This window comes from Maniola jurtina, chromosome 8 (genome assembly GCF_905333055.1).
Source record: "Maniola jurtina chromosome 8, ilManJurt1.1, whole genome shotgun sequence".
Taxonomy (NCBI): Eukaryota; Metazoa; Arthropoda; class Insecta; order Lepidoptera; family Nymphalidae; genus Maniola; species Maniola jurtina.
In genome coordinates, this window is record NC_060036.1 from 645,227 (window position 1) to 667,064 (window position 21,838).

The following is a 21,838-nucleotide window of genomic DNA, read 5'->3' on the forward strand; positions in this document are numbered from 1 at the left end:
GGTAAAATATTGTTATTAATAAAAGTTTCCACTGTTTATCTCTTCCAATTTATTTTCAGAGGCCACAAATAAATTTAGATTCTTTGCTCATTAGCGGTCCTGAATGGATATTAACCACGGTTGCCAGGGGTCTCCAACTTACGCCATTAACATTGCTAACTTTAATTTACTAGTCGAATTACCAACTTGTACTTCTGGATGAAAAGTTTGATTAAAATTTGCATTTATTAGAAGAAATAGCGAGACATTTTTCAGGAATTTTATTTTATACTTTAAAAAAACGGGCAAGTGCGAGTTGAACTCGCACGTTAAGAGTGAGATGGCCTTGCCATCCGTCATACGGTTTTATGACTGTCGGAAATTTGAAGCCTTGCTCTTAAAAACAAAAATCTCGCACGAAAAGAAATAAATTAGTTAAGATTCTGAGTAATTGTAGGAAAGGAAGTATAAAAAACAAAAGGGCAAAATAAATTGCTCTAAAGCTAAATTGCGTTAGGGTCGGTCATAAATTAGATAAAAGTCGTAAATTTTAACTTAGAAATCTCTACAAGTGTACAAAATTGTAATCACGTGTTATGCGAGTGGTCTAGGCAAGGCAAGGGCGTGAGAAAGTAAAAGGTACGGCCCATTAAGGGAAGTTTGAAATACATTTTATTTTCAGCCAATTAGCCATCAGCCAGAGAAATTCTGTGCGCAAGAGTGAACCAATCAGAAACCGAAATTTCGCTGGTTTTTTTTTGCATTTCAGATCATGGGCGTGGACAAAGATATCCGTGTGGACGTTTTAAGTCTACACTGGGGGACCGAGAGGAACATTCGATTGAGGTCTGGCTCAACGTGCGGTAGAGCCTAACAGTGAATATTAAGTGTATATTGCAATTGTATAGTTAATAATAGAAAAATTATAAATAGAATAAAATAGTGTGTATCCGGGCCAGCAGAAGCTGATATAGGGTGATGTACTAATTTACATTATATTTTAAACTAGATTATTTGAAAATCAGTTCCAAAAATCTTGAGTATAGAATTACCTCACAAACTAAACTAGAGATGGTATTTGAGATATTAGGAGGTGTTACAATATTGTGTATAGCTATTAGATTTTGAATCCGAAATTAGAGAAATGGGACATTTCTCTTTGTGGAACTAAGATTCAAATATATCTAGAACAAATAATGAATATATTATAATTTATACATAATGTGTGTTCTTAGACTTTTCTTTGTCATGTGTAGGGTTAGATTCATAGAATAATTAAAATTTATGGCATGTGTGTACCTATTTAGGACATAAGGTTATACATAATATCTAAAGCCGAAAGGGTTTTTCGTTCTGAATATTTGCTTTTCCCTTTCAATAATTAGTATGGCTTAGGAAGCAAGTATTCGGCCGGGAATTAATTAATATAATAAAGTTACTTAATTTCCAGTCTAAATAATAAATTCAGTTTCTCTTCTTTCTTTTTCTAAATACTCAACTGTATGAGTAAATAAACACTTATTTACCAGAAATAAATGCACTTGGGTATAACTGTCATCTTTTATTTGCTATATTTAGATACATTTCCTAGACATTTAATAATGGAGATTCAATTTGTTTGGAGGCTAGACTACCATATTATAATATTAACAAAGCCATTGATACAAAGAAACCATGTATCGAACTAACTTGAACTCCAATATTAAGATTTTCTCATATGACCTACATACCAATCACAATTCCTTTACTATTAAGTAAAATTTAGCCTAGTTTTTTTTTCAGCAATTCATCTAATTATAATACTAGCTCTTATTCAGCATTAAATAGGGATTATAATTGAATTAGCAGTCTAATGCTGTCCGATGGAATGACTTTTGTCGTTACGATTATTGATTTGGTAGAAAAATCACTCAATAGCTAAAATAAGGTGGTGTGCTATAAACTACTAGCTACCACGGTATAAACATCGTCTTCATCAACATGAACAGCTTTCACCGGCTCACTACTGAGCGCGGACTTCATAGAGAACTCTCGATCAAGTTTTCCTTCATCATATGGTATTTTATACCATTATGTGAAATTCTCACGATGGTTTTTCCGTATACTTTTACTATCACAAAACGATCAGTACCTAATTTACCAAGAATGCTCTCCACTACTAAAGATAATAGAGTCGGCTGAGTTCGAATCTCAGGCTAAAGACAAAGGGACCTTTTACTTTCGAGTAACAGCTAAATTTCATCTACCTACTAAAAATACCCTGAACGAGACAATGGAGTACACACTGCCTCCGGAGGACAGATGGCGAGGCAGGTAGGTACCTTTTTTTTATTGTGTACCGATCTTTCCCAAACAGCATTTTAGGTAACATTATCTGTTAAAACCGACGCCAGTTGAATTTGTGAATCACCGAGTTTTGATAAGATAAAAATACTAGTTTTGCTGTACTTTGTAATTTCTTTGCTTGATATTATATTATGGTACATGGTTGATTGGTGACGTACCAGCAGCGAGATTCCGGCACAAAGCAAACACGTCATGTCTTTATACAGCTGGACTCTCCGAACTAATAAATTGGCCAATTTATTGACAATCAATCAAACAAATATATAAATATACAAAAATACCATGGTTTTGGGGCGAGCCCAGAGCTCATTGAAAAGAACCTAGGTTTCCGTACCTAGGCAAATTGAAACCGCTTCGCAGCGAAATAGGAGAGTCCAAGTGCTGTGCCCCGATAACAATGCTAAAAGACTGAGATTTCAGTGTAGGGCTCCCCCCGTGCTTGAGGAATGCCGGTTGGTCTCAAACCGATGGCCTAAATAAGGCAAATACACGTATCAACTGATTTTCCACACTAACAGGACGTTCTAAATTAGCAAATCTCTCCACTCATTATATCTATTTTGAGGAGTTGAAATTTTACATTAATTTTTTATAATTCAATCCGTGTAAACCTGTTAGCTGGTCGAGAAGTCTACGTGTTCACCCAACGTACTGTACCAAATAATTACTTGTAAATAACTCATGACTTAAATACCTAGGTGTTTCTATAATTCAGCTGAGTTTATTTCTTATTTTATCTCTTCATAATGCCTAATCTTAACCACTAGTATAGACGATCACACCGTACCATCACAGAAATATGGTGCCGTGACCAGGATCTATGTACGTATTCGAAATAACGATATGACTAGATTTACATTAACATAAAAATAACACAACGTAGAAATTGTGATTGGGTATTTGAGAGAGAAAAATTTATAAACTTACATTGCTATTTATAAATTATAAGTTTTAAGGACACACTGCATGTTGTTTTATATTTATATGTTGTACATTTACATTTATTTATGTATAGGGGGAGCAGGAGAGCAGAAATAAGCTGTATGTCTTATAAATGTAAAATTTACAGGTTTTCAGAAGATACTACAGAGATCGAGCTATTATTCCTTGCTTATTTCTCAGACTTATTTTTTTTCAAACTCTGAGAATACATATAATCGAAGCAGACCCAAACATGTGATTACAATTAGTATCAGTAATATATTAGTATTAAAAATACGGCTTCGCGACTTATGAAAGTTATTCAAATAAAATTTAAGTTGGCACTTGGGTAGGTAAAAGAAATAGGGTCAAATTGAAAAAAAAAAAAAAGATGTCTTCAGGTAGGAAGGGACGTAGAACAAAGCAAGTAGGTGCGGGGCAAAGCGATGTTAGTACCGTAGAATCGAGCGAACAAACAACGACCTTAGGGAATGCTACATTAGAGTTGATTTTGAAAAAAATCACCGAGTTCGAAGCAAAATTACATCAGTTAAATTCAAATACCGGTTCAAATGAAATCGCGAGCGTTTCTTCACACGCGTCGAACGGAATTAATGAAAATGAAAAATCTGATAGGCAGGGGTCAAATCTTGAAACCGCGAGCACAAGTACATTATCTGAGACCCGGAATTTATATGTTGTACAGCCGTCAGTAACTAAACCAAATTTCGACGGAAAACCATTCACTAACCCCATCGTTTTTCTAAAACGATTAAAGAAATATATAAGGGCGGTAAATGGATTAGATCGCGAAATAGATATAGCGTTAGGTTGCATCTCGGGGCATGCTCGGAAGGTTATGGACTTGTATTCGAAGGGCTGGACTACGTTCGCTGACTTCGAGATTGATTTTAGACGAAATTATTGGACCGAACAAATTCAGGAATCTATAAGATATAAATTGATTAATGCGGTATATTCAAGCGATTCGGGAATGTCGATGTCCGAACATTTTGCTGAGCAAGCAGAATCAATGCAGTCATTAACTATTGCGTTTAGTGAGAGAGATTTGGTCAATTCTATTATGCGACATTATGCTATAGATATACAACGATTATGGTTTACTAGAACAGAGGAAGTTAACATCATGAACGGAGCGAAATTTCTTCGAAACATAGAGCAAAATATTGTTGAAAAACCTAGGCAATTTACGAGAGGTACTGTTAGTAATAATTACAGAGGTAGGCGATACAATGAGTCATCATCGAGACGACCTATTGTAGCAACAATGTCAACAAGAAGTTGGAGAGCTAGGGGAAATTCGACGAGGGGACGCGGCTATCGTGGTCGATTAGGTTCTAGGGTTAACTTTAACAGGCCTACGGTATCCGAATCTAAACAAATTAGGCCGGCTATCACGTTCGTAAAAGAGGGCGAGGATCTTACTGTGTCTAAGAATGTGGGGGAGGGATCATCAAAAAACTAGAATGCCCAACACAAACGAGGTCAAATCAGTTAGTCTTGTGTGGCACGGGCGTCAGAAAGACCTCAGATCACGAAAGGACAGGTGTAGTCTATAGGATCTTAATTAATAGTGGATGGAAGCCAGGACAGAGTTTGGGGACCGGAGATAAGGGACTTAAACGGTTATTAAGAGGCGGCGTTGATTATAACGAGTATAGTAGTCAATTTGAAATTAGGAGTATAGGAATATTATTGGAAAACCAGTTTGAAAATGTAACAGAGTGTAATGAGTTAGGCGTGTCTTGTGAAACTTGTATGAAGAGAGGTTTGAATGTGTACACAATGTATCATGAATTAGATGAACAAACCGATGTGAGTGTTGATTATTCTTTACCTAGGTTACCTGAAGTATGTGTTAGATTGTATGGAAGAAGTATGAGTGCACTCATAGATACGGGAAGTCAGATTAGTGGAATAACTAGGGAATTGTACGACTCTATTCTAAGAGAACATGGGACATTGCCAGAGATCGCTATTCCAGCAATTCAAATACAAGGCGCGTTTGGATCGCGAAGTGAAAGCACAAATCGGTTAGTGCTAATAGAGTTTCAGTTAGGTAGTACTTTAGTTGAAGCACCTGTACTAGTTATGCGACGTCTTCCTAGGTCATTGATTCTAGGATACGATTGGTTAGAGCGGGTAAAAGGAATAGTGAACTGTAATGGTGAACACACTTTGACTATTGAACATATGGGCGTTAGGTCTTGTGTTAGGCTGAATTCGGACTGCAAAATCGAAAGGTTAGGGGGAGAGACGAACGCAGCCACGATCAATTTAATATTAAATCAAAACTCTAGGCCAGTGGAACAAAGTGTATTAGACATGAATTTAGATAATGAGAAATTTAAGGGATTAAAATTAGATGACGCGAACTTAAGTAATGAACAAAAGGAATTATTACTACCTGTGTTAAACAAACACTGTAAGGTATTTACGGAAGGTTTAGGTTTGACAAACAAGTACGAACACGTAATTGAGCTATTAGACGAAACACCTTTTGTAAAACACAGTTATCCGGTACCTTTGGCGTATAGGGAACAGGTAAAGACCGAATTAGAAGAGTTAGAAAAACTAGGCGTGATCAGACAGGAAGCGACTCCTTACTGTAGTCCTCTCACTTTCACTAAGAAGCGAGATGGATCAATAAGACTCTTATTGGACGCACGAGAGTTGAATAAGAAAATGGTAGGTGACGCAGGCGCGCCTCCCCTCACATCTGAGATTTTACAATCCTTTCATGGTGTAAATTATATCAGTTTAATTGATTTGAATAATGCCTATTTTCAAATACCTTTGCATAAAGATTCTAGGAAGTATACTGGGTTCTCGTTCATGGGGAAGACGTATACTTATAATGTTCTACCTCAAGGTTTAAAGACTTCTGTAGCAGGGTTCTCGAGAGCAATGGATTATATCCTAGTAGGAGTACGAGAGTTTTGCGTAAACTATTTAGACGACATAGTCATATTCACTACGGGGGACATGAAGTTACACTTAGAACATTTAGATCGAGTGTTAGATAAATTAGAAACCGCAGGTTTAACTGGAAGGTTAGAGAAGTGTCGGTTCTTATGTGTAGAGGTAAAGTTGTTAGGACACATAGTAAATACTAACGGGGTACGTATGGATCCTGAACGGGTTAAAGCCATATTAGACTTCCCTATACCTCGGACTATAAAACAATTACGAGGATTTCTGGGATTAATAAATTATTTCAGAAGATTTATTTCAAAATATAGCGAAGAGGTTAAACCACTGTGTGACCTATTAAAACAAAATACGAAATGGTCATGGACAGAGGAAATTAACGATTGTTTTGAAAGGGTCAAGAAATTGTTTATAGACACGATACTTCTTGTACACCCAGATCCTAAGGGAACTTATTATTTACAAACCGATAGCAGTAATTTGGGGGTTTCGGGTTATGTCTATCAATTGAATGAAGCAGGTGAAGAACAAATATTAGGGTTCTGTAGTAAAGCATTGACAGAGACAGAACGCAAATAGACAGTTACTGAACAAGAACTATGGGCCATCATTTTCAGTTTGTCAAAGTTTGAAACATATTTGAGAGGAGCGAATTTAGTCATTAGGACTGATCATAAGAGTCTGATTTTCTTGCAGACGTGCAAACTATTGAGCGCTAGGATGATACGTTGGGTACATTATATAGGGCGATTTAATTACACAGTCGAACATGTGAAGGGTAAACTAAACATTGTAGCAGACGTATTGTCTCGACACTTAAAGGGGACCACTGATGTATTAACTAACAAGGTCACGGGGCCTGAAATGAATCTATTTAAAACATCATTAGGACGATTAGTGCGGGAGCGATGGAGAGAGATAGGTAGTTATCAAAGTCGCGACAAGACTGCTAGTGAGATAATTAGACGCGTGCAAACAGCAGACACTTCTGAACCAAAGTACTACGTGCTTAAAGAAGGGATTCTTTATAGAACAGACATAAAAGGGGATATCTTAAGATTATATGTTCCCGAGAACATACTAAGGGATTTGATAGTTAGCATACATGAAGAAGTAGGTCATTTCGGGCGATACAAGGTTTATGCTCTGATGAAACGTCAATATTATTTCCCAAATATGTCTCGTATAATAGGTCGTGTTGTAAGAGCTTGCGAGGCATGTCAAAAGTCAAAGCATGCTTTGGAAACGCACACGGGGCCGATAAAAACTGTAATAGCGAAGGAAATAGGGGAGAGAGTTTTTTGCGATATTTTTGGACCTTTACCGGCAGGACGATTTGGTTTTAAATACATATTCGTAATGCAAGATGCTTATAGTAAGTTAATCAGACTATACCCACTACGCCAGGCTAGTGGGAAGGCTACTTTAACTTGTGTAAAAAAGTTTCATAAGCAGGTCACAATTAAGACATTATGTTCAGACAGAGGCGCGAACTTTACTTCAAAAGTTTTCGAGTTAGGTATTCGCCAACTAGGTATCGAATTAACGCACACATCTGTTAGAAATCCGCGGCCAAATTCGACAGAGAGGGTTAATAAAGAGTTAGGTAGATTATTCAGGACGTATTGCGACAAATCGCATCGTTCATGGGTAGATCTATTATCGGATATAGAAGATTGTTATAATCAGGTAATACATACTACAACGGGATATTCGCCAAACGAGATTATATATGGAAAACGTACTCTGCTATCGACTGATTTCAACACTGACTCATCGGTGAGGACAGACTTACAGGGTGAACCGTTAGAACAGATTCGACAGCAGGCACGACAAAACATAGATAAGGCGGCCGAAAGTAGACAATTACATTATAACAAAAATCATAAGTTAATACAATTCGAAATCGGAGATTTAGTGAAACTTAAGACTTTTACGAAGTCAGATGCGGATAAAAAGTTGACAAAAAAATTCATGCGCTTATATGAAGGACCGTACATAATAGGGGCAGTTCCATATAATAATGTATATACATTAATAGACGTTCATACTGGTAAAGTTAAGGGTAACTACAATGCCATTCATTTGTTTAGGTACTATGTAGATAAATAGAAAGATAGGTAAAACTAGAGTATTAAAAGGGACAGAAAACAGGTAGTTTGGGGTACACTAAACAAAGAGATACCTGAGTTAAATAGCTATGGTCATGCCCGAGGGTATAATAGATAGGCGTAGGAGGTCTGATACTAGCGTTCTAATACAGATAAGGGGAAAAATAGATTTTGAAACGACTAGCACAGCTGCAGGGACAAAAGGAGCTACGTGTATTAAAAATCTATTTTGGGGGAGCGTGAGATGGCCTTGCCATCCGTCATACGGTTTTATGACTGTCGGAAATTTGAAGCCTTGCTCTTAAAAACAAAAATCTCGCACGAAAAGAAATAAATTAGTTAAGATTCTGAGTAATTGTAGGAAAGGAAGTATAAAAAACAAAAGGGCAAAATAAATTGCTCTAAAGCTAAATTGCGTTAGGGTCGGTCATAAATTAGATAAAAGTCGTAAATTTTAACTTAGAAATCTCTACAAGTGTACAAAATTGTAATCACGTGTTATGCGAGTGGTCTAGGCAAGGCAAGGGCGTGAGAAAGTAAAAGGTACGGCCCATTAAGGGAAGTTTGAAATACATTTTATTTTCAGCCAATTAGCCATCAGCCAGAGAAATTCTGTGCGCAAGAGTGAACCAATCAGAAACCGAAATTTCGCTGGTTTTTTTTTGCATTTCAGATCATGGGCGTGGACAAAGATATCCGTGTGGACGTTTTAAGTCTACACTGGGGGACCGAGAGGAACATTCGATTGAGGTCTGGCTCAACGTGCGGTAGAGCCTAACAGTGAATATTAAGTGTATATTGCAATTGTATAGTTAATAATAGAAAAATTATAAATAGAATAAAATAGTGTGTATCCGGGCCAGCAGAAGCTGATATAGGGTGATGTACTAATTTACATTATATTTTAAACTAGATTATTTGAAAATCAGTTCCAAAAATCTTGAGTATAGAATTACCTCACAAACTAAACTAGAGATGGTATTTGAGATATTAGGAGGTGTTACAATATTGTGTATAGCTATTAGATTTTGAATCCGAAATTAGAGAAATGGGACATTTCTCTTTGTGGAACTAAGATTCAAATATATCTAGAACAAATAATGAATATATTATAATTTATACATAATGTGTGTTCTTAGACTTTTCTTTGTCATGTGTAGGGTTAGATTCATAGAATAATTAAAATTTATGGCATGTGTGTACCTATTTAGGACATAAGGTTATACATAATATCTAAAGCCGAAAGGGTTTTTCGTTCTGAATATTTGCTTTTCCCTTTCAATAATTAGTATGGCTTAGGAAGCAAGTATTCGGCCGGGAATTAATTAATATAATAAAGTTACTTAATTTCCAGTCTAAATAATAAATTCAGTTTCTCTTCTTTCTTTTTCTAAATACTCAACTGTATGAGTAAATAAACACTTATTTACCAGAAATAAATGCACTTGGGTATAACTGTCATCTTTTATTTGCTATATTTAGATACATTTCCTAGACATTTAATAATGGAGATTCAATTTGTTTGGAGGCTAGACTACCATATTATAATATTAACAAAGCCATTGATACAAAGAAACCATGTATCGAACTAACTTGAACTCCAATATTAAGATTTTCTCATATGACCTACATACCAATCACAATTCCTTTACTATTAAGTAAAATTTAGCCTAGTTTTTTTTTCAGCAATTCATCTAATTATAATACTAGCTCTTATTCAGCATTAAATAGGGATTATAATTGAATTAGCAGTCTAATGCTGTCCGATGGAATGACTTTTGTCGTTACGATTATTGATTTGGTAGAAAAATCACTCAATAGCTAAAATAAGGTGGTGTGCTATAAACTACTAGCTACCACGGTATAAACATCGTCTTCATCAACATGAACAGCTTTCACCGGCTCACTACTGAGCGCGGACTTCATAGAGAACTCTCGATCAAGTTTTCCTTCATCATATGGTATTTTATACCATTATGTGAAATTCTCACGATGGTTTTTCCGTATACTTTTACTATCACAAAACGATCAGTACCTAATTTACCAAGAATGCTCTCCACTACTAAAGATAATAGAGTCGGCTGAGTTCGAATCTCAGGCTAAAGACAAAGGGACCTTTTACTTTCGAGTAACAGCTAAATTTCATCTACCTACTAAAAATACCCTGAACGAGACAATGGAGTACACACTGCCTCCGGAGGACAGATGGCGAGGCAGGTAGGTACCTTTTTTTTATTGTGTACCGATCTTTCCCAAACAGCATTTTAGGTAACATTATCTGTTAAAACCGACGCCAGTTGAATTTGTGAATCACCGAGTTTTGATAAGATAAAAATACTAGTTTTGCTGTACTTTGTAATTTCTTTGCTTGATATTATATTATGGTACATGGTTGATTGGTGACGTACCAGCAGCGAGATTCCGGCACAAAGCAAACACGTCATGTCTTTATACAGCTGGACTCTCCGAACTAATAAATTGGCCAATTTATTGACAATCAATCAAACAAATATATAAATATACAAAAATACCATGGTTTTGGGGCGAGCCCAGAGCTCATTGAAAAGAACCTAGGTTTCCGTACCTAGGCAAATTGAAACCGCTTCGCAGCGAAATAGGAGAGTCCAAGTGCTGTGCCCCGATAACAATGCTAAAAGACTGAGATTTCAGTGTAGGGCTCCCCCCGTGCTTGAGGAATGCCGGTTGGTCTCAAACCGATGGCCTAAATAAGGCAAATACACGTATCAACTGATTTTCCACACTAACAGGACGTTCTAAATTAGCAAATCTCTCCACTCATTATATCTATTTTGAGGAGTTGAAATTTTACATTAATTTTTTATAATTCAATCCGTGTAAACCTGTTAGCTGGTCGAGAAGTCTACGTGTTCACCCAACGTACTGTACCAAATAATTACTTGTAAATAACTCATGACTTAAATACCTAGGTGTTTCTATAATTCAGCTGAGTTTATTTCTTATTTTATCTCTTCATAATGCCTAATCTTAACCACTAGTATAGACGATCACACCGTACCATCACAAGAGTTCCGTACCTTTGTACAAGAAATAACATTTTTTTTGTGATGTAACCAAAAATAACGGTTTTTACATTTTTCCCTTTAATTGTGCCATAAGAAGCTACCTAAAAAATTACTTGATTCTAAGTTTTATTTCCTTGATGAGACTTGATAGGCACGGCAGCCAGACGGGTTCCTTTTTTTCTTAAAACTAAAATACTGTATAAGTAACCCTTATACAATAGTTTAGTTTGTCAGTCTGTCTGTCTGACTGTGTCACAGCTGTAATTAACAGTGTCAAAACTAGTAACAGCCCGCCAAATTCTTTGTTCGGAATGACTCGTCAAATCTATATAATGTTATATGTATAGAGTCCAATTAAGTAAGTAAGTTTGTAAGTTTGTTTGTGGGAAGTAATCTCTGGAACTACTGAACCAATTTGGAAATCCTTTCACCAGAAGAAAGTTAAATTATTCCTGAGTGACACAGGCTATATCTTATTTTCAAAAAAGCGTGCAAAGCCGGGGCGGGTCGCTAGTGTGTCATAATGTCCAATTTAATAAATTCAGGACCAAATGAGTACCTACTCTCTTAAATATTTGAAAGTGAAAAGAATTTCATTTTAAGCTTTTCTTTAATTACATTTTACTGAAGCTATTCAGAGTGCTTTTCCAAATATTTTTAATCTAATACCACTTTTCATTTAGTTTCTCTTAGAACTCCTCAGTGAATAAACCAAATATTATTTTCTAGATGAGTAAGATGCTTGGTATCTCTTAATTAAGTTATTTTCACTAAGGTGATCTTTCCATGATTAAAATCATAATAACAAATTAATTTTGTATATTATTAAATTCTCCACAAAAACCTTCGGGGCTTCGTTACGATGTTAAAGTTTAATTTTGTATTTTGAAAGCAAATTATAATAGTAATTTACTGAAAATAATTTTACTTCAAAATGTATTTATTAACTACATTGAAAGTATCACAGCTGTTCCGAATTATTTCAGTATTTTTCCAGTCTAGTGAGCCAGTACTGCGGTGGATTGCTACAGAAATTAAATAGGTATATAATCCATAGTAATATTATAAATGCGAAAGTGTGTCTGTCTGTCTGTCTGTCTGTCTGTCTGTCTGTCTGTCTGCCTGCTACGTTTTCACGGCCCAACCACTGAACCGATTTTAATGAAATTTTGTACAGACCTGGGGTGCATCCCGGGGCATAACAAAAAATAACATAGGCTACTTTTTATCCCGGAAAATCAAAGAGTTCCTACAGGATTTAAATGAAACCGAAATCCACGCGAGCGAAGCCGCGGGCATCCTCTAGTAACACATAATTTTAAGTTAACTATTGATAAAAATGTTTGATAACACGCAAAAATATTTATATGCTTACCTATTTATGTATAGTTTAATACATAAATACTTGTATATTATATAAATATAACTTAATGATATCTGTTAAGCTTTTTTCATGAATACTCTCTATCTTTGTTGTACTTACCTACCCAAGTAGCAAAATATGCACCTGAAAGTGTCGTAGGAGTATTAATTTTTGTTAGAAATCCTATAAACGCTTATGGAACCGCATTTAGGCGCAATTAATAGGACTACTACATCTTATAGTAGTTTTTTATAGTCTGGCAAAGCGCAATTCGGACTTTTGACCTTATAAAATGACCTCTCGCAAAATTCCACCCTCTAACGTTGTTTCCGTCAGTTTCCGTCGAGTCACTCCCTCACAATCGTAAGTGCTTGTCATCATAATATTATTTTCACTCGGCCCTCCAGACGCCTCTCTTTTCCTCTGCAACCCTCCGCCCTCTGAGAGTGATAAATAGCCAACATGAAAAAACCGGACTCCCAAACGACTATTTATATCCCCACTCTTGCGATAAAGTAAAAAAATGCTGTTATATTTAAAAAATACGCGCGACATCATTTGCGTGGATTTAAGTTTTTAAAATATCGTGGGAACTTTTTGTTTTTCTGAGATATTTAGCCTATGTCTGTCCCTGGAATTGACGTAGGTATGTATATTTATGAATAAATGACTATGGCTATGATTATGACTATGGGATGCAAGTAATCTCTGTATCCTTTCGAAATCTGTAAAACAGTTAAGTCGTGAAACACTGGTAGACAGACAGTTCACACTAATATTATGAAGGCGAAAGTTTGTATGTCTGTACTGTGTATATTTGTTACTCTTTCATGCGAAAACTACAGAACGGGTTTGGCTGTAATTCGGGATGGAGATAGACTATAACTCTGGATTAACACATAGGCTACTTTTTATCCCGGAAAATCAAACAGTTCATACGGGATTTAGAAAACCTAAATACAGGCGGATGAAGTAGCGGGTGTCAGCCAATATTTGTATAATTATTATTAGTAAAGACTAGATACAGGTAATTTATTGTATAGAATGGATAGTCTAGCCCATGCAAAGTCGGGAACAGTCCGGTTGTAATTTTATAAGCTGTCGTAAAAAATACTTTGTAGGTAGGTATAATTATTTTAGATATGTAGGTTTCCGTGACACATTTATTCAAGCAGTTCACACAAATGGCATCGTTGACCCTGTGCCACTTACACCATGAAACCGCTCATTAGATACATTCTGGTGACTGCAACACAAAACTGAACATAACGAGGCTCTTTCACAGCTCTCTCTGCGATGTAGTCCTCATTTCTGAAGTTCATGACTCCTTCCAATAATCACACCACATACTACTCAGTAGGTACTTACAGGGGCTTCTAAGGGGTAGAATTTCGACGAGATTTCGTACAGAGCTTGTATCTCAGGCATGGACGTAGGCTACTTTTTGTTCCGAAAAATCAAATAAATAGTTCTCACGGGGTTATTAAAAATCTTAAATCCACTTCGATGAAATTGCGAAATCAGGACCGCAGGGACAAGCATACAGTATTTTTATCCTGAAAAAACATAAAATTCCCACTGGAGTTTTAAGAACCATTACAAGTTACTTTCATAAGAACAAGCGAAATCCCAGACAAATTCATTGAAATTCTGTGATATTTTCGTCAACTTCAAAATAAAAATAAGTGGGTTCCAAACGCGTCAGTACGGTGTAAACACTGAACTTATTTCACATTTATTTTTAATCCATTGAAGGTTTTCTACGAAAATTATTTTAATATCACTCAGTGAAGCAGCAATGTAGAACAAACCAATGTCAAATAAGTTTGATGGCTATCTTTTAGTGTCGATCACTGAGTTAGCGAATAACTGGCAAGTCTGAAAAGAAGCCCACTGAAAATTCAGTCGGGTATTAATAAAGTTGACCCTTGATAACTTACGAGATAGTCGTATTTCCATCAAAGTTGATGTAGCGATACTTTTAGGGTTAAGTAATCTTTGAAAGATCGGTCGGTCAGATGAGACGCGTGAAGCTTACTTTATTATATGAGAAGTTGATAACTGTCTGGTTTATCAAGGCGTGATATTAACGTTTTTAGGGTCCTCTACCTCAAAAGGAAAAAGAAACCCTTATAGGATCACTGCGTGTTTGTCAATCTTAACAGATTGATCAAATTGAAATTCAAATAAAACATTCAGGTCTAAAATTCCTTTACAATATTACTTACAATTCTGCCCTATTTTTTTTTAAAGATTTCATAAACAAACTATCTCTTACATCAACAGATAAAACAAACAATTTCCTACCAAAGTTCCCTAAAAAAGCTTATGAAAGAGCATCAATAGTAGTCTATGGTTTTCCGGTATCTAACTCTACTCTATTTTATGGAAAAGTGAGTAAGAGCAATTTTCCTTATCTCTGTTTACCAACTGCACTAATAATAATGTATTTGTTTTTCAGATTTAAATACGTCACTATTGGAAAAAAAGATCCTGACGAATTCGTCTGAATCTTTTTTTAAGGAGGAGGTTCTCAATTGAGAACCCCCTCCTTTTTTGGAAGTTGGTTATGAATCATATAATACGAAGGTCGGTGAAATACGAAGTCCTTGTTTAAATACGAATGTAGTAAATATTTACATTAACACAGTATAGTTTTACCTTTTGAAATTCATTTTGTATGGTAATTAAATTTTGCGAGTTATTATTTCAAAATAGATTTTTTTTTTTTGAAAAAATATTTATTTTATTTTTTATTTATTACTATCACACTTATATTATAATAGCGAAAGTTTGCGTGTATATATGTGTGTGTGTATGTTAGTTACTCTTTCTAGATTCTGGATTAACACATTGGCTACTTTTTGTCCCGGGTAATCGAGTAGTTCCCACGGGATTTAAAAAACCTAAATCCACGCGAACGAAGTCGATGGCATCAGCTAGTTAGTATTATTTTTTTAATGATTTTTGCTTTTTTATTGCGTCTGTCTGTTTGATAACACTAATCTTAAAAATATTATCGAACAAGAGAAAAGTAGAGATTGGAAAGATGGCAACTGAGCATTATAGAGTCAACATCTCATGACCTGCGCTATTCTTCTCCGAATAAGAAGAATTTAGGCTCATTAGGCAAACAGCTCAATCCGTCCAGTAGTTTGAGCTGTGCGTTGTCAGTCAGTCAGTCGCCTTTTATCGTTTCATAATATATTTTTATAATAAACTATCCAGTTCGAATTCCGAGTATAAAGCTAACACAAGTCTCCTTGAAAATGTATTGAAATATCGTTCTGCAATGAATAGAAGTTATTGAAATATAGTTTGTAAATAAAATATTACCAATGAATATTGATGCGGGACCGGCGTAACTTCCTACATTGTATGGTTTTTATTCAAAATATCGTTTTATATTCCCATCTAAGTATTTAATTTGAAAAAGAAACTAAATTTAAATTATAGCTAGCAATATTTTTACTATGTAATGGTTAAGTCGTTGGCCTCCTATACGGAGGGTCCTGCGGTCAATGCCGGGCACGTTACTGTAACTTATCTATACTTAATTGTGAAGGAAAAGGTCTATCTATACTTAAAGATGAGTATCACTAACTATACTTAAAGGTGAAGTAAAACATAGTGAGGAAAACTGTATGCCTGAAGGTTCCCCATAATGCTCTCAATGGTGTGTGAAATCTGCCAATCCGCGCTTGGCCAGCAGCGTGGTGAAAAGACTGCAATGAACCAACGACGGGTGATTGATGATGGTGAAGCAATATTTTAATCTATGCATTAGTATTATTGGATTAGCACATATACTTTTTATCCTGGAAAACCAAACAGTTCCCACGGGATCTTCAAAACCTACATCCACGCGGACGAAGTCGCGGAAATCAGCTTATTAGATATAACTAGCCGATGCCCGCGACTTCCCAAAGTAGAAAGTAGTAAAAAGTAGCCTATGTGCTAATTAATCTATTTCAGTCAAAGCCGTGTAGTAGTTTTTGCGTGAAGGAGTAACAAACATACACACACACACACACACACACACACAAACTTTCACCTTTATAATATTAGTAGTGTGTTAGTGTGATTTTCGTCTTGCTCATGTTTATTTTTAAGCCCACCTGTTGAGAAACTGCTAAGTTTCACAGCAATTGTCTCAAAATCGTGCGAATTTAACTGCTATCGGGATGTTTTCCTCCCTTTGTCGGTATTTACAGGTAAGTGTCGTTTTATCCGTTTAGCTCGTAGCACGTTTGGTACGTGAAGTCAAACACTCAGGGAAGGCTTTGTAAGAAACGGGGAAGTCTGCTCAATTTCACGCTCCACCACCGACTGTAGGTATTTACGCCGTAAGTACCTAATAGGAAAGTTATATTTGAATTGGTTACGTTTGATCCTTTCAAGTTACATTTCGTATTTCAACTTATTACAACGAATATTCTTTGTTATTTGTTGTCTGTGAAACTTCAATTACGTACGGGTCTAATAGACCTTAGCCCTGCTGTACGATAGCAGTTCACTCTGAGGATAGCAGAGTAAATATCTACCTAGTTATAAATTAATTCATAAATTACGTTATTATTAATATTGTAGAATAGTTTGATAATAATCCAAGATGCCATAGCTAGGCAAAACACAAGCTATCTAATTAACTATAAAGTTGTCGTAAACAACCTTTATACAGGTTGCTCCGCGAACTTTGATTAAAATGTCTACAAAGACGTTATCCTGTCTGTAGGATCGAAAGTTTTAGTTTGCGAACTTTAAGGTCAAAGGATCAAAGGTCTCTAAAATATGGTAGTGCTAATTCTTTATTGTACTTTCAACTTCGGCTTCTGAACTACAAAGAGGTAAATTACTTTTGTTTGTCTATATTATAATGTTTACAAGGTTAAACTGACTGTTGATATTTTTAGGGTTCCGTACCTCAAAAGGAAAAACAGTCTGTCTGTCGTGTCTGTCAAAAATATAGGTTTTTTTGGTACTTCCCGTTAACATAGAATCATGAAATTTGGCAGGTAGGTAGGTCTTATTTGTGGGTACATCTCAAAAATAATGAACCAGTGATAAGTATTTTCAATTTTCAATGCGAGTCTGACTCGCACTTGGCCAGTTTTTTATATTAATTACTAGAAGATTCTCGCGTTAGTTCCGTGGATTTAGGTTTAAAACATTCCCATGGGAAAGCTTTAATTTTAAGGGTTAAAAAGTAACTTATATTCGTCTCGGGGACGTAAACTATGTCTGAACAAAATTTCGTTATAACTTAAAATTTAAAATCCCCCAAATCAAAAATCTCTATAAGAAAACTAGAAAAGAGCTGATAACTTTCAAACGGCTGAACCGATTTTCTTCGATTATAGCTAAGAACACTCTCGATCAAGCCACCTTTCACACAAAAAAAACTAAATTGAAATCGGTCCATTCGTTTAGGAGCTACGATGCCACAGACAGATACACAGATACACACGTTAAACTTTTCACACCCCTCTTTTTGGGTCGGGCGCTAAAAATCGGTTTAGTTGATAAGCCGTAAAAAGCTAGTAGACAGATAGACAGTTATACACTTTTATTAGGGTGGTAACTAGCCACGGCCGAAAATTCCCACCAGACAGACAACCAGGTTACAGCTTGGTTAACTTGGCAACGAATTAAAAAAAAATCTAAGAGAATTGAATACGTCGTGTTATGGGGCCTAAGCAAATGCAAAGCTGTCAAGGAAATTAGTATTATCAAACGGAAATAAGATGGCCTCCAAAGAAAGTAGGGCATCTGTCTCTGTGCGCAGAGTAAGGGTCGCTACACACATAGATGGCTCGGCACAACCGGGCGGGTAGAATCAGATTATGTAGATGAATGTTCGACAAAAAGGCTGCTCGGTCTATCCGCGTATACCAATACTCGCTTTAGCTTTTTATGGCTCCTTACTGAAAGGGTGCCAGGCGGGACCCTATTACTAAGACTCCGCTGTCCGTCCGTCCGTCTGTATCTCTTTAACCATAATAGCTACAGGCCTGAAAATCTGTCAGTATCATTTTATATTGTTGCAGTCGCCACACCCGCAAGCAGTGGCGCCTCTCACTCATACGAAGGAATCAATCAATAGTCACTTGATACACGAACCCAAGCTGGACGCCACTCACCAATCTCACACTAGATGGCAGCACCAGTACGTTACAGCTAAAGCTCAAGTAAAACACGCAAATCTGAATCGCACTAACGGAGCGTTTAGGAATCTGCACTATATATTATAGAAGTTTCAAGATACAACCGTCGCACGTCAGCCAGCTGTCGGCTGGCTGGCTACACATATCTATTTCTATTGCCGCTATAACAACAAGTAGGTACTAAACATTTTGAAATTCTTGTACGATGATACGGTACCCTTCCTGGGCGAAACTGACTCGTACTTGGCCGGTCTCTTCTTGAACACGCGGTTGTGCATGGGAGAGAACCTACTCAAAAGTCGTAGTATAGTTTTGTAGTTTATTTACGCATGAAGTTATCTAAACATTTGCTCTAAAATAAAAATGTTTAAGATAGTTTAAGGGTTATCAGTTATCACACTATCACACTTCACACTAATCACACTTCACACTTCTCACTAAAATTATAAAGGCGAAAGTTTGTGTGTATGTGTGTGTGTGTGTGTATGTTTGTTACTCCTTCACGCAAAAACTACTTGACGGATTTGGCTGAAATTTGGAATGGAGATAGATAATATCCTGGATTAGCACATAGGCTACTTTTTATCCCGGAAAATCAAAGAGTTCCCACGGGATTTCGAAAAACCTAAATACACGCGATCGGCGTCGCGGGCATTGGCTAGTAACTTTTAAAATGAATTGGTTGGTTTTCAAAAATATTTTTTTCAAATGCATGTTGCCTTGAAGAGATCAATCAATTGTTCAATAAAAATTGGCGAATTGAATGTACCGATCCGTTTATGTGTATTGCAACCTTAACATTTGAAACCAAACCATCGAGGCAAACAAATTCGTATCCATATTATTGTATTCAAAGTCCTTTCTCTTTGATGTTACCGCATTTGATATTATGACATTCTCCATAACAAGTAGGTATACTTACATAAGAATATACCTTTGTATATTATATAAGAGACTTCCTTCTTACGGATATGATACTCGTTATCGGTAAGAGGAAAGCAAAGACATTATCCTTGTACTGATATTGACAAATCTTATCTACTGGACTACATAAATTTCAAACCCCTATTTTATTACCCTCTCAGAGGCAGAATTTTCAAAAACCATTTCTGAGTGTATGTCAACATCATAAAATCTATCTGCATTCCCATTCCGATCCATCCAGTAGGCAGTATAAGCTGTGCCTTGACAGATCAGTTAGTCAGTCAGTTACCTTTTCCATTTTATCCATACAAAGTCCAAAGTGTGTCTGTCTGTCTGTCTGTTTGCTACCTTTTCACGGCCCAACAGTTTAACTTGCTTAATGAGTACTATTTATTTATGCAATAAAATGGCGAATAGTGTATTATTAGAGTTAAGTTCTCATGTGAATGAATTTTCTATGTCTTTATGAGAATAAATATCTTTAAACCTAACCTAACCGATTCTGACGGAATTTGGTACAGGGTTAGCTTATATCCTGGGGACGAACATAGGCTACTTTTTATCCTGGCAAATCAAAGAGTTTCACGGGATTCCTAAAAACCCATCCGCTTAACCAGTTTGTATGAAATTTGGTACCGAGGTAGCTTGCGTCCCTGTAATTGACATAGGCATTTTATCCCGGAAAATCAAACAGTTCCCACGGGATCTTTAAAAACCTAAATCCACGCGGACGAAGTCGCGGGCATCCTCTAGTATGAACTATTTAGATGTGAATGTTTGCATGTTTGTTCACGCCTTAATGGCTTAACCGATTTGGCTGTTTGGAATGGAAACAGCTTATATACTGAATAAACAGTTTTATTCCGGTAAATCAAAGAGTTCCCGCGAGACTTCTAAAAACCTAAACCCACGTGTACGATGTTGCAAGCTTCATCTAATGCCAAGAGAGCAACTGCTGAGTTTATTTCTAAAATAAAAAGAAACACAAGAGAATTAATTCATGTAGTTCAACACTTACATAATTTAAGCAGTATAAGTTTGAACTAAGAACTCAGTTCTACAAGGCAAGGTAGCGAACTTTACGCTTTGACAAAAACACAAACTTGTACTTGTTTCGTAGATCGCGCCGCCAACTTGGTTAATGTTCCTTTGTTAATCAATATAGGTACTTAATGCACAAGTTTGTTAAACTGCTACTTTGTACACTAGGTCATTATGTACTTTCTTTTAAGTTAGGCACAACAATAGATAACAAGCTACGCGACTTTCCCGGTGCTTTAGACCTTTTGGAGTTAGCTTTTTCATTCGTAATCATGATTTCATTGTCAGTTTTTCGTAACAAGGTCGTATGAGCGCCTCTTAAGCATTCAAGCAAGAAGTTAATTCCAGACACGCATAAACTTTTAACCTTTAAGGGCGTCTGGCAGGGGATTACCACGACACTAAGTGTCTGGCAATGCATGACGTGATTTCTAATACTATTCCGAAGAAAATTAAAAAAAAATTGACTTTATAACTTTGACGAAAGATTTTTTAGGTACGTCTTTGTTACTTGTTATCAGCCAAAGCCACCGTAATCCAAACTTCATAGTCAGTGATCGTTTCTCTCTGTGTTGAGGACAATACGCAGATACTAAAAAATAAATAATTTCTACCATTAGCGTTGAGCGTTTTTCGATGTTTTTCCTCTTCGGCTACCTAAAGGCTCTTTACGCACTGCATCTGAACCAAATCTAAGAAAATTCAGACCTGGAAAACTCAGATCGAATCCGGATGCCGATTTTACACTAAGTATGTCGGTTTCGAAGGATGTTCCTTGCGTCCATCATAACGGCTCGAATCCGAGCATCGAAAATCGAATCGAAATCGAATCGGACGCATTGCCCAATCTCTCAATCAAACAGTTCCCACGGGATCTTAAAAAACATAAATCCACGCGGACAAAGTCGCGGGCATCCTCTAGTGTTAACATAAATAACTTTCAGCATAACCCACAGGTATCCATCGAAGTTTTACCAAAATGTTTAACAAGTG

At 36.3% G+C, this 21,838-nt stretch overlaps 1 protein-coding gene across 1 annotated transcript in view; it reads left to right on the forward strand.

The window, feature by feature from the left end:
- Nucleotides 1-18,967, forward strand: part of LOC123867687 — a 40,016-nt gene extending 21,049 nt beyond the window's left edge. The window contains exon 4 of the mRNA XM_045909868.1: nucleotides 18,764-18,967. Within this exon, the coding sequence (XP_045765824.1) occupies nucleotides 18,764-18,967 (204 nt within the window). The remainder of the gene's footprint in view (nucleotides 1-18,763) is intronic.
- The last annotated feature ends 2,871 nt before the right edge of the window (nucleotides 18,968-21,838 follow it).